The sequence below is a fragment of the Lepidochelys olivacea genome, assembly GCF_965140295.1.
Source record: "Lepidochelys olivacea isolate rLepOli2 genome assembly, chromosome: 2".
Taxonomy (NCBI): Eukaryota; Metazoa; Chordata; order Testudines; family Cheloniidae; genus Lepidochelys; species Lepidochelys olivacea.
In genome coordinates, this window is record NC_140412.1 from 198516617 (window position 1) to 198530260 (window position 13644).

General features: G+C 39.1%; 1 protein-coding gene across 4 annotated transcripts in view; it reads left to right on the plus strand.

The window, feature by feature from the left end:
• The window catches only part of SLC4A7 (solute carrier family 4 member 7), a 160151-nt gene that overhangs the window by 91475 nt on the left and 55032 nt on the right, over positions 1-13644 (plus strand). For all 4 annotated transcript variants that reach the window (XM_084619519.1, XM_084619516.1, XM_084619518.1 and 1 more), the window contains exons 3-5: positions 4425-4568; positions 7872-8010; positions 10116-10276. In XM_084619519.1, the coding sequence (XP_084475645.1) occupies positions 4425-4568; positions 7872-8010; positions 10116-10276 (444 nt within the window). The remainder of the gene's footprint in view (positions 1-4424; positions 4569-7871; positions 8011-10115; positions 10277-13644) is intronic.

The window sequence follows — 13644 nt, forward strand, 5'->3', positions numbered from 1 at the left end:
CTAAAGACTTTGGGTTGCTGGTTGCAACAATCAACTTCATTCTCATTATGACATGAAGGAGTTCTTTTCTCTGGCTATACCGAAAGGAGGCCAGGAGACTCTTGACATGGGTTTAATCAGGCCACAACTTTATTATTAGATGTCTGGGACTACCCGGCAGATAAAATTGTACAGTGCAGGTAACCCCATGTTTTTTCTGTAATTACCTGGGGGGCTTTTATCAGCTCCCTCACTTTTTCCATCCATGTCCCTCCAGCAAATCCATTGCCAGGACCTTACCATCCACCTCCCTCGTAGGAGGGTTAAGGTGGGCTATAGGAATGGGGGGTTGGCTCCCTGCTGTACCAATCATAGGAGTCCCCAACTGCCCCCATTAATTCCTTTAATGAATACCTCTTTTAAAGTCCTTTTCCAAGCCATTTATCTGGTCACTGTATACCTTTCCTATGGAGTACCTGCACTGGACATCCGCTCGACACTTAAATAATGAGTTGCGAAATATAGCCTTCTGCCCTTCATGCCATGCATGAACAGAGCACTAACTGAACTCACTGTGGGGAAGGTGAAAAAACCCCAACTGCACCCAAGCCAATATGGTGGTAAGGGAAAAATTCTTTCCCAGCCCCCCTAAAAAGGGGTGGCTAGCGTAATGCCCACAGCAGGTCTTGACCAAACCTGGTATTTTACCACATGAAGGGTAGGGAGGATGGATCCTGCTTTGTACTACTCCATGTAAAAGGGAGGCTTCAGGTCCAGTGCTGCCCCTTTTAAACCCTGCATTCCTAGGGGATGAGTCAGCAACCCTGCTGACCCTATTGCAGCACATTTCATCTCGCTCTTCCTTTCCTTCCTCCACCCAGCCATAAAGCACGGTTGCCTTCATTTTGCCAGCCCACCAAACACCCCCCTGCTTAAAGGTGCAGGGCGGTCATTGGCCATACAACTCAGTCTTGTAAAACCCCCATAGCCATATCCCTTTGGATGTTGTGTTTAGCCAACACTGCTGCTTTTTGGCTTCTCCTCTTTGTGTCTATCCCAAAAGAGCCAGGTAGAATTGCTATCAGTGGAACATAAGGACTGCTTGCTCTGTGTGCATCTTCCCAAAGGGTATGGGAGAAGGTGGCCATTGACCAGCCCCATTTCTGCACCAGCCTACAGAATAGACAGTGCATACTGCTAGTAGCTTCCACACACAGGCTGCATCTATACTTGGAGCTAGGGCTGTGATTTCCATCTTGCGTAAACGTACTCTTGCTAGCTCTCATTGAGCTAGCATTCTAAAAACAGTAGTGCAGCTGTAGTGGCACAGACAGCGGTGAGCGGTGGGATGGGTTAGCTCTCCAGACTACAGACCTGCCTGGGCCCTGTGGGTAATTACTCGGGGTGGCTAACCTGTGCCACCACTTCCCATGCTACTGCAGCTACACTATTATTTTTAGCATGCTAGCTAAATGAAAGCTAGAGTGAATGTGTCCACACGAGCTGGGAATTGCACCTCTAGCTCCAAGTGTAGATGTAGCCAAAGGTAGTATAGTTATTTACTCCAGATGGCCTGAGCATTTCCCCCAGCACTGGAGAGCTCTTGGGTAGCCCAGCACTGCCCTCTTCTGAAGGCAATGGCTAAAGGACAAAGCCTGCCCCGTAACTAGGGCTGTTTGAAATTTTTTCATAGAAACTTTTTTTGAAGGAAAATTAGGTTTTTTCATCTAAATGAAAATTATAGTAGAAAGTATCTGCTCCTCTCAATTTTTTTTTCATATTTAACGCCCCCCCCCAAATACTTTACATCCAAAAGTTTAAATTTTCTTTAAAGCTCACTTTCCAACCAGCTCTTCCTATAAGTTTTGTGGCAACACATTATGCTATCATTAAAGTTATCATGTTGCTACAAATATTCAAGATGACAGTACTGAAATAATTTGTTTGGGTGGGAAAAAATCTTTAGAAAAATGGGACTGGTTGATAGTTAAATATTTTGTTTTTTATTGTGGCTGGCAATATTTGGGAGCCACACATTTAAAAGCATTTTACTATATGTCTTTAAATATTTTTTAAACCTTTTTTAAAAAATTCTTCCAAGGAAAGTGCAAATGCACACAAACCTTTTCAATGAAATGAACAAGATATTTTAAATTAATACAATCATTATTACCAGCATCAGGACAAATGATTTTTTTTGTGTATATAAAAAGCCACTAGCTGAGGCAACAAATTTGCTTTCACATGGATGCATTAATATGGCTCATATGTAATGTCATTATGAAAACCTTAGTTTACATTTTTAAATAGTATACACTGATCCTATGATTGTGTGCTGGCCATCTCCTGTGTCAAAGGTTTTTTTTTTTAAAAAAGACAACTGAACTAAAAGCATAAAGCAATAATAAATTTTACTTTATTAGTTCTGTTGTCTTTTTAACTTTGACACAGAAGAGGGCCAGCTCACAATCATAGGATCAGTATATACTGTTTAAAAATGTAAACTAAAAGTTTTCATAATGACATTACATATGAGCCATGTTGTATCAAGCTGCATTAATACATCCACATGAAAGCAAATTTGTTGCCTCATTATGTTGCCAATAGTTATTTTCCCATCAGAGCCAGCTGACACTTCAATCATTCTGAATAAACTTCATGTGTTTAGAATTTCATTTTCTGCAGATGCCTGTCTGCATGTTCAAAACCCTGCATTTGTGTATATGAATAGATATTTGCACACTTCGATGCCTGTGCTCAGTGATTGTGACTGCAGTTTAGAAGGCTGCAGTTGGTGTAGAACATAGAAGATAAATACTTCTGGAAGTAGGAAAAATAGTGGATGATCTTAATAGCGTGTACCCATAAAATAATTTGCTAAATAGTCTATAACTAATGCTCCAGGGTTTAAAAGGCAGACCAACACCTTTTTCCTGGTTTCTAGACTTCCAGCTTGTGTATACAATGAGTTACTGTGTGGCAAGCTAAGATGTGAATCTACCGTGCATTACTTTGCCATGTGGTAACTCACTGTGTGGACACTGCTATAGCACAGTGAAAATCTCCATGTATGGCTCTTAGTCCCTAGTTTTTGTAGCTCAAAGGTGGTGTGTTCCTGTAAAATAAGAACATGTAAAAAGAAAAGGTTAAAAATGTTTGTCTTCAGATTTTTTTTTACGATGGATTTGATATTTATAGCACTTTTTTAGCTCCTGCTAATCTGCTGAGTTTACATATCTTCAACAACAGAATAGTCACTTCCTGTTTCTGTTGTAAAGGCAATCTTCTGTAGTACCTTTTATAGTAAGACCTGAAACATTGTGTGAACACCCATGCGTTTAGCTACATTTCACTATTTTCATTAGATTGTTTCAAAAGGAGTTCAAAATATTATTACATATGGTTAATATTCCATTATAGTCTCATATCAAGAGTGTATTCATAACATTTTTTTAGAGTTCCATCTTTCGTCAAGGCTGCCTGTATTGTCTTGATACGTAGGGCTTTGAGTCAGGAAAAAAGAAAAGATGAAGAAAAATTTCCAGTTGTTTGAAAATAACTTGCTATTGGCAATGAATGCTATAGCAGTGCATTTATTTTTTTCCTCCTTTGCTTCCTCATTCCTTTTAAGGCCAGTATGCTTTGATATGAGGATACTTTGTTTAAATTTCATTAAGTTTTTGGAATAAGAAAAAGTAGTTTTTGTATTGACTGTTTGATATTGCAGGATATTGTCAAACCTGGCTGCCTAAAGTTAGTCTCCCAAAACCTTATTTCGGTAACTAATTTAAATGATACTTCTGAAAGTTAGACCAGCAGTGCTATACTGTAAATGGGGCTCAGAATTCCAGGGCATTGACACAATCAGAGAAGATTAACTACAAAATCTGAGTAGTGGATGGAACTACCTTTTGTACAGTGTATCTTGAATGGGAAAATAGATACCTGGTGAAGTGCTCTCAGTATGCTTGTTCAGGAACATTGCCAATAGTCCTTGCACTAGCCCTGCCTCAGGAGTGTTGTGGCCAGGATTCTAGTGTGATGCATCCCAACTGGCAAAATGAGGGCACCATGACATTCTCTGACTTTTCTGCCCCACCACTGGCATATTGCACAGTGACCTCAGCTGTGTAAAGCACTGCATCCCAATGTTGAGAATCAAGATTGAGTTTTCTGACATGAAAGGCTGATGTGTTCTGTAACTGGATCTTCTGTATTATGGCAAGAAAGAGCAGAGACTGCTATATGTGACCCATTCTGGGGAAGTTTCTAAGTCACGGATTCTTTGAGCCCTGCAACAGACAGAAGGAAAATGAAGAGTGGTGTTACTGATGTAAAGATTCTATGTATTTGTATGTTTCTTGGGTTTTTGACATAGTATTGTAAGGCTGGGTGGGATAGTTCTTCTTACATTTTTATTGCTCCCTTTTATACTTACTTGATAGGCCACAGAGCTGTGTACATTGGTGTACATGTCCCATTTGGAAAGGAGGGCCGTCGACGTCATAGGCATCGTGGGCATAGGCATCACAGAAGAAGAAAAGAGAAAGAAACTGATAGAGAAGATGGGCGAGAATCTCCATCATATGGTAAGAAAATTCTGCCTTATGGGGCTTTTTCATGTTGTTTAAAGAAAAACCCCCAAACAATAGCTAATCTAGATTATTAAACCTCACTCTGTTTTCTTCACTATGAAAATATCTGGGATCAATTTAAGAGTAATTACTGTTAATAGCAGGCAGAGGTTTTGTGGCTGTGCTCTATTTAAATCACAAGTTATTTGGCTCTATATAGGTATCTCTGGGTGAAGATCTATTTCCTTTGGTATACAGGAAGTCAGACTATATGATTCCAATGGTCCTTTTTGACATAAAAATCTATAGATTGTTTACATGTCAAGAGTCCTCTTTAGGTTTTGTGATCTTGTGTTGTTCTTCCTTGTTGCATCATTCAATGCCACCAGTAGTGTGCTGGAAGCCACATTGTGCTGTGGGCCACATTGTGCTGTATTCTCCACAGATGTATTACAGTGAGTACTTCAGCCTGTCTGCTGCTTGGGGTGACCTGAGAGTGACCAAAAGCAAGGGAGTGTCCCACCTCCTGAAGTTTTTTCTACCCCCAAAGTGGCCAGTGGCTCAATCCAAATTTCCTACTGCAAATTTCTGAAGGAAATTCCAAACTTAATTTAAAAATGTTAGACTAACAGTTTGACCCAGTTTCTCTAATCCCTGATCCAGGGCCAAATTTGACTTTGGTGGAGATTATTCCTTCTGCTCCACCTCTCTTCTGAAGAGTTTGCCACTTCAGGCTTCTAAGAGAGAGCTAGGACGGGGAAACATCAAAGCCAAAAGGAAAGGCCTGTGACTCCTGCTTTTCCTCCTTTTCCCCAGTTATATTGAATGCCCTGTTAGGGAGCTCAGCAAGCTCTGTGGGTAGAACCTTGTAGCCCAATCTGGGCAGGAAAGGGAGCCAAGCAAGATTGAATAGGCCAGCTCTGATCCCCAGGCTGGATGGGGTTGCTTCAGCAGGAAAAGAGGCAGGCATGACGAGAAAAGAACTGAGTATGGAACAAGCAGTTTCCTCCTCATCTCCATGAAGGGAGTGACGCCAGAAGGGTAGAGCGCCAGATGGAGGTCATGCCTGTGTCCCTAAAGCCCGCACCAGCAGCCACTCCTTTGCGGTGTTCTCACCTCCTTCTCTTCCGCTTCCTTGTGGGTTGCAGGTAGAGGCACCAAACCAAGGTGGATTAAAAAAAACCCTTTATTTAAAAAAAACTATGGATTTTTTTATTTAAATTTGATTTTTTTTAATGATTTTTTTCTTTTTAAAAATCTATTTAAAATGAAATCCGAATTTAGGCCGTAGCATATTTTGTATTAAACGTCTTATAATTTTTAAAACATTTAAATAAAAAATAAATATGTTGAATCCATGACTCTCTCAAAAAACTTTAAGTTAAAGACTGCTTTTCTATGTAAAGAATGAATCAAGTCGAAAAAAAATCTAACTTCTGTGTGTTTAATTAAATTCTCATTACCATCCTAATGCAGCTTGACACAAGTCATGAACCAGAAGTCAACTATCTAGTAAATAAGCAATATATTTTTCACCATTTTCTAATGTACTAAAATGTAAAATTAATAAAAATACTAAGCTATATAATTGCTTAAATAGATCTATATAGTTATAGTGTATCATCCTAGGTAGCAAAAAGATATACCAAATCTATTATTATGGCTCTATTTAGTTGTAAATCAGCAGATTTTAATGGTTATATCAATAAATGAGTGTGATGTTATTGACATGAACTGTAACCATATAGATTATTGTTGCAACCAAGGTCCGATAGAGCGGACCCTCACTAGAGCGCACATCGCTAGAGCACGGATACGCATGTAGCGCGGTTGCAGCGATGGACACAAATTTAAATGTTTAAATTGGGATACATGGTAACGCGGCCCCCGCTTTAACACAATACCGCACATGGATCCCGAACCCCGTGTTCTAGCGAGGGTCTGTGTAGTTCCACTAAATCTTGTACAAAGGAGGTCAAATAAGGTGTCTATGGAAAGCTTGTAATTTGCTGGTTATGATTATGCTGTCTATATGTGTGTATCATTTTTGTATTTGTATTTGAAGGTATGAATATTGCCTCTGTACTTCTATCATGGAATCATAGAATATCCAGATTGGAAGGGACCTCAGGAGATCATTTAGTCCAACCCCCTGCTCAAAGCAGGACCAATCCCCAATTTTTGCCCCAGATCCTTAAATGGCCCCCTCAACGATTGAACTCTCAACTCTGGGTCTCAATGTGTTTGATTCTAAGTAGCATCAGTGAAGCACTTGGTCAGCTTCTTGAGAAAGGAGTATTCTGAGTAAGTGCCCAATCCTTTCTCTGTGACGTTTTGTTCCTTCCCTAGGAATTTTCACTTTGAGAAAATCTTGCACTGAAGATCTGTGGACATAACCCTGAGAGAGGATGGGAGAATTTGTGATTGCTTACCTGAAAATGTTCTTTTCATTGAAGAGAGAGGTCCGCAAATCTGGCCCTCCCTGAAAAAGGCAGATCTGTTTACCTTGCGGTTAAACTTTTCTTGTTCACCTCATGTTGAATATTATTTTTGCAAGGTGCAGGATGAGAGATTTATTTTTTTTGTTTTATGGTCCAGAGGGGCTAGTTTTGGCAGCATCTTGAAACTAAGGGGAGTCACCAGAAGGGGGGGACTAGTCCCCAGCCTTCCAGTCAGCTTTGATTTTGCCCCCTAGAGCTGCAGACTGGTGATGACCCCCACTGAGCATCTGTGGACTTATCCCTTCAAAGAAGGGAAAATTTTCACGTAAGCAACCAAAGTTCTCCCACGTGCAACCTTACCTCTGTCTGTTGAAATGGACAACCATTATAATAGTTCCATGATTTATTGTCTGGGGCTTATTTTCCTTTTTAATGTCTATAGTCGAATTGTGCTTCTCTTTGAAGAGAAAAAAATAGATATGATCTATTTTGCTTTCAAGTATGAGACTAAGATGTCTTGCCCTTTGAGTTTGTGTTGACTTTTTTCATGTTACCAATTTTGTTGTTGATGTTTGTTTTGAGGTGTGAAATTATGGCAAGAGTTTAAATATTTTTAAGCTCTTGTCATAATTTCACAAGTGTGTTAACTAGAGTATAGAAGTAGCTTATTTTCATCCTCCTCCTTTTGTTTTTAGAAACCCATTACAGGAAACCTGTATTTGGCAAACTATTCCCATCTTCTTCTGATGAGAGATTTTCAACACTCCATGTTCCAACACTCGCTCCACTGTGAGAGGGAGGATAACGTTTTAATTATTGCAAGGTGTTAACATTTCAATAGAAATATTACCTTTTAAATCATTTTTTTTCCATCAAGACACCCCATCCCAACGAGTGCAGTTTATTCTGGGTACTGAGGATGATGATGAAGAACACATTCCCCATGATCTCTTCACTGAAATGGATGAACTGTACTTCAAGGATGGGGAAGAATATGAATGGAAAGAAACTGCCAGGTGAACCAAACATAGATCTGTTTCATGTAACCTTTTCCACTGATCTTGTTTACTTTGTCCTCAGAAATCAATTTTAGGTTAGAATTTTCAAGTCAATGAGCAGGAAATTTGCCTCCCAGTTAACATTAACACCAATGAAAATTGAAAGTTTGATTCTCTGGGCCCCTCCTTGAAAATATACCCAGACCTCTGGAGGAAATTTCTTGAAGGTCTTTATTATTGCTGTGCTGACTTTATTTCCTAAAGTTGATTGAGTGTAGTGTTGCAAACAGTATAGGGATAACTGACAGTGAGTACAGATGTTCTAGTTACATCGTATTGTTTTTGTTTGACAAAAAGTAAACAAAAATGGAAGGACAGGAAGTCATTGATACTAATTTATTGTCTTTTTCTTTTAAGAAACAAAAGAACCCCAAGCTAGGTAATAACACACACTAAACTACATTAAAAAAATGTTAATTAGGTTGCAAAGTCAAGTACTTGAAAGTTAGCATATGCCAGATTTATGGTTCTCCTGTGCAACCTTAATTTTCCCCTCCTTGTGCATATGCATTGTGATAGTCTTTTGTATCTGATATCTTTAATTACGTGATCGTATACTATCTTTTCCACAACGCACAGTTTGGACACCCAAGAGGCAGAACTAAGATTGCATGAGCATCTGTAAATCTGGCATTTCCTAACTTTTGAGTGCTTGACTTTGCAGTTTATGTATCATTTATTAGTATAGTACCATAGATATGCATAGTGATTTATAAACTAAATATTTTCGACATGTTTCTGACTCCAAAAGCCTACAATCTCTGTTTGATGGATATAAATCATACACTTAAAAGATTAACTGAGTGTGGGAATGCTCTGTCTTGGTTGATCATGCTTGGTACCTGGGCAGAGAGATGTTGGGCCACGAAGGTACTTAGGCACCTAGATTAAGGTACTTAAGCACCTGGATTTAGGTGCTGCTGCAATCCACAAAACCCCTGCTCAGCTGCTGCTTAACTCTATAGGTATCTAAACTCACTTGGCACCTAAATTCTCAGGGTGAAATTTCCTTAAGCACCTAAGTTTCCACCTCTGGGTGCCCGGCTGACTATCTCATACGCAAACCTAAGCGTGATCCATAAAGCAGAATACGTAAACATTCATTCCCTCATCTCTCATTACTGTGGGACTTGATCCAGTAGGTGTGGTCTGAGTTTGCCTACCACATTGTGCCCCATTCTGAATTCAGCTGGTGGTAGTACCTGCCTTATAACTGTTAACCCAGTGGTTAGAGCACTCACCTGGAATGTGGGAGACCCTAATCACTGGGCTACGGGGAATTCTGACGTGGGTCTTCCGCAGTCTCTCCTATTGAAAGAGTTTCACTTTTTAGAGAAAGATGAGAGAGAGAGAGCGAGAGAGACTCTATATTGTGATGATCAGGGCACCCATCTGGTAACTGGAAGACGCAGGGTCCAGTCCTCCTGCTCCATGACTGCTTATCCAAAATGAAAAAGCTTCAGCAGGAGAGGTTGAGGGGGCCCCACATGAGAATACCCCATAGCTCTATGGTTAATGTACTGAGAGATGGGAGACTCCTGTTCAAATCCTTTATTCGCCTCAGGCTGAGCGGGGACTTGAACCTGGGTCTCCCACTATTTCCCCTTGGCTAGCTTAAGCAGCTTCCTGTCTAGCAGGCTGGCTTTTGTGAATTCCAATTTTAGGCCCCTCTCTCTCCCCAAACATTGTGTGGGGAGACTAGGCACCAAACTCAGGCTGTGTGAATCCCATTGTTATTCCAGTGACTTTCTACACACCTAGCAGTTAGGCTTTGGGGTATTCAGTGTTGTGACACCTACATCCTTTTGTGGATCTGGGCTGTTGTTTCAAACATAAGAAGTGGCATGAAAAAAAGCAGAGTCAAGTATGGGAATGGATGATAGAGGATGCATTAAGGTAGAAGGATTGAGCATGGAGCATAGGGGCTGAAAGGGGGTGTAGACAGAAATAAAAGATGATATATGCAGGTGGATATAGTTTTTGTTTTGCAGCCTACTGCAAACAGAAAAAAGTCTCTTCAGTAGTAATCTGTACATATGCCATAATGTATATTTATATTTCAGGTGGCTAAAATTTGAGGAGGATGTTGAAGATGGTGGTGATCGATGGAGCAAACCTTATGTGGCAACTCTGTCTCTGCACAGTCTCTTTGAACTGAGAAGCTGTATTCTAAATGGGACAGTCATGTTGGACATGAGAGCAAACACACTAGATGAGATAGCAGGTTGTAACAAAAGTTTTTTTGAAAGACTTAATCTTTGCTAGTTTACACTAGTTTGTGACTTAAAAACACAAAAGCAGTTTACATTTAGTCTTTATATTCAGTTACAATTTTCTTTGTCTTTAAGATTTGTTTTTGCAAACTTCACTCACATGAGGAGTCCCATTGGGACATACTGTGTATGTCTACACAGTAATTAGACACCTGTGACTGGCCCATGCCAGTCAACTTTGGCTCGTAGGGTTTGGACTGTGGGGCTGTTTCGTTGCTGTGTAGACTTCCAGGCTCAGGCTGGAGCCCGAGCTATCGGTGCCTCTCACCTCACAGGGTCTTAGAGCCCAGGCTGCAGCCCAAGCCAGGAAATATACACAACAATGAAACAGCTCTGCAATCTAAGCCCCACGAGCCCTAGTCAGCAGGCATGGGCCAGCCGTGGGTTTTTCTTTCTGTTTAGACATACCCTAAATTGTCTTTGTTCTAATCTTTGGTTGGACAACAAATGTATCTTCTTGTCTCTACAGGTGAAATGTAAATATGTATCAGGATACTTGAGGGATAATTTGTACTGTGCTGTAAACTATTAAGCACTATTCAGCTGATGTTAGCTATTGCTATTAGTGCAGTTCATTGTTGCACAGCTTGATTTAAACTTTCACTTTATCAATGGTAAGAGGTGAGCTGAAACAAAACTTATGTTATTTAACTTAACATGTTGAATGTCCTCAATGGTCTCTAATTAATTCTGAGTATGTAAAAGCAGCTTTCAAAACGTTTTGCATATATATATATATACACTTAGAATAGCAAGTGGCTTTTATTTTAAGATCCTTTGGGCTAGTTTCATTCCATTTTCCTGGTATCTGTGATTTCACTGAGTGATGCATTTGTGTGACTCATAGTGGTCCTATTGCTGACCAGCAGGATCATGGGGTACCAAAAGAGGGAGGGACAAAGAGTTTTCAGTAGAATTCTCAAAATCTCCTAAGTGACTTAGGAGCTTCTGAAAATTTTACTCTTTAGCTCCTTGTATTGAGTTCTTTTCTTAGCTTATTTAGTGGGAGCATTTAGTACACACTTTTGAAGTAAATAAAACCTACAGATTTTGTTTTGTCAGATTATATTTGTCAGTGATGTTAGCGCAAAAGAACTTTCCAAGTCATCTTCAGTATTTGTTATGTTTCTAAAAAGTTCGTAAATACTGAAAGAAGCTGAGCTAGAAGATATTGAAAGACATGCATAATACTATCAATATTTGGACACACAGGTCTATTTTCCAGTTCCAGTGCAGGGTCTCAGTGACTGGATATCAATCTTTGACTTGTTGTGGAGGTGTAAAACTGTTCTGTTTTCTCATGTTGCAGACAGATTTAGTAGGTCTCGTTGGTTCCTATTCAAAACTATGAAAGGCTGAGAATCTCTCTGAGGCTGCAGAGCCATAGGGAGGGGCAGGACATCTTGCCAAGAGAAACCCTAACAACCACCACCTCAAACTAAAATTTATGTTTCTAAATACAGTCCTGTCTCAGGACTTCATTACATATATTAAGAATAAAGCCAAAGGATGGGGGATAACTTTGGCTTATAAACTATTTTGTGTGCATGTGGTGTGTGTACAGTATGTAGATCAGAGTGATGGTTGTTCCTGTTTGCAGATCTGTAATTGAAGTGCAGACCATTGCTCATTCTTTCATACCCTTCATCTAAGTTTGAAGTACCTTTTAAAATTGGTCATGCCACTCTCACTCTATCTAACACGTGCACACAAAACCTAATGTTTCCTGTGTTAGGGGCATTCTGGTTGGGCAGATTTAGATGAATAAAACTAAGACCAAGATATATCAGATCACAAATAGGTTCACAAGAATTGCCATACTGGATCATACCCGCGGTCCATCTAGTCCAGTTTCTTGTCTCTGACAGTGGTCGGCACCCGATGCTTTGGAAAAAGGTACAAAAAAACTTATTAATCCCTAGTAGTTAGAGATTGGCTTAAACTCTGAATCATGAGGTTTAATCTCTTCCAATTTTTTTCATCATTATCTATTATAATGCTGGCTGGATATTCTTGTTGTTCATATAAATGTCCAATCTCCCTTTGAACCTTGCTAATTTTTCATCCGTAGTGCCATCCTGTTACAATGAGTTCCACAGTTTATATGTATAAATAAATAAATCTTAAAATGAATTACTTGTCTAATCTAGATTTGCTAAAACAGACTTATTTAATAGGATATTCAGGGCAATATTCTATGGCAGTGGATTTTCCTGTAAGAATAATATATTAGTTAATCTCTCTTTCCTCTGAAAGAGGAACAGATGCATATATAGTATATCCTAAAGACTATTTTTTAAAAAAATTAACATTATAGGACTCACTTCATTTGAGTATCAGAGCATCACACTATTACTAAAATTTCAGACATTGTGGGCATTTTAAAGATCCCAGGGAACTTTCTTATAAAAGCTATAATGTTAACGAAGTGTCTTCTGTAATTATATTTGGCCTACCTCAATTCCTTTTCATTTTCAGTTAGATACATATCTTAACCAGAAAAGGAGTACTTGTGGCACCTTAGAGACTAACCAATTTATTTGAGCATAAGCTTTCTTTTTGCGAATACAGACTAACACGGCTGTTACTCTGAAACATATCTTAACCAGTATAGATTGCTGTGTGTGGTGGTATGTGCTGTAATTGTGTTTATCTTCAGAGGAGACTGTGTTGCTGTGGTAGATAGTGATCCCTGCATAGTTTATTTTGTTTATAAAACATTATATCATCTTTCAATACAACAGGTACTATATAAATGTAAGTTCTTAACCTTACTAGGGATCTCAATATAAGTATTAGAAATGGTAAAATGTAACAAAAAGGTCTTTGTATTTTGCTCAAAACAGATTCATACAAATTTCTTCCAGATAAGGCTTGTGTTACTGAGTTTGTGCAACTTAAGGTGTCGGCCTAGAAATCTTTCAAGATTCTTTAAACTAGTCAGTAAAAGAAAATGCTGGTTGCTGTTTTACACAGCCATATAGGCAGATTTTCTTTCCTCAGTTTATATTTGAGGTATTTTGGAAACATGGCTGATCATATATTTTCATGTGATTAAAAATATCGAAAAACCCACCCAAATTTTGCAAATTGACCAGTTTTGCGACACTTTACATGTCATTCTCACTCTTTTGTAAAAATGTGAAATGGAAAGTCCGGTAAGGAATCTTGAAGGTTAGGGCAACTTAAAAAAAGAAAGTTTAGACATTTGAAGGATTAGGTTAGTCATTTCAACTATGTTGAAAGAACACTGAAGTTGAAAAATCAAGCACTCAGACATTAGGAAATTCCAGAATTAAGGTTGCTATGCAGAGATTTC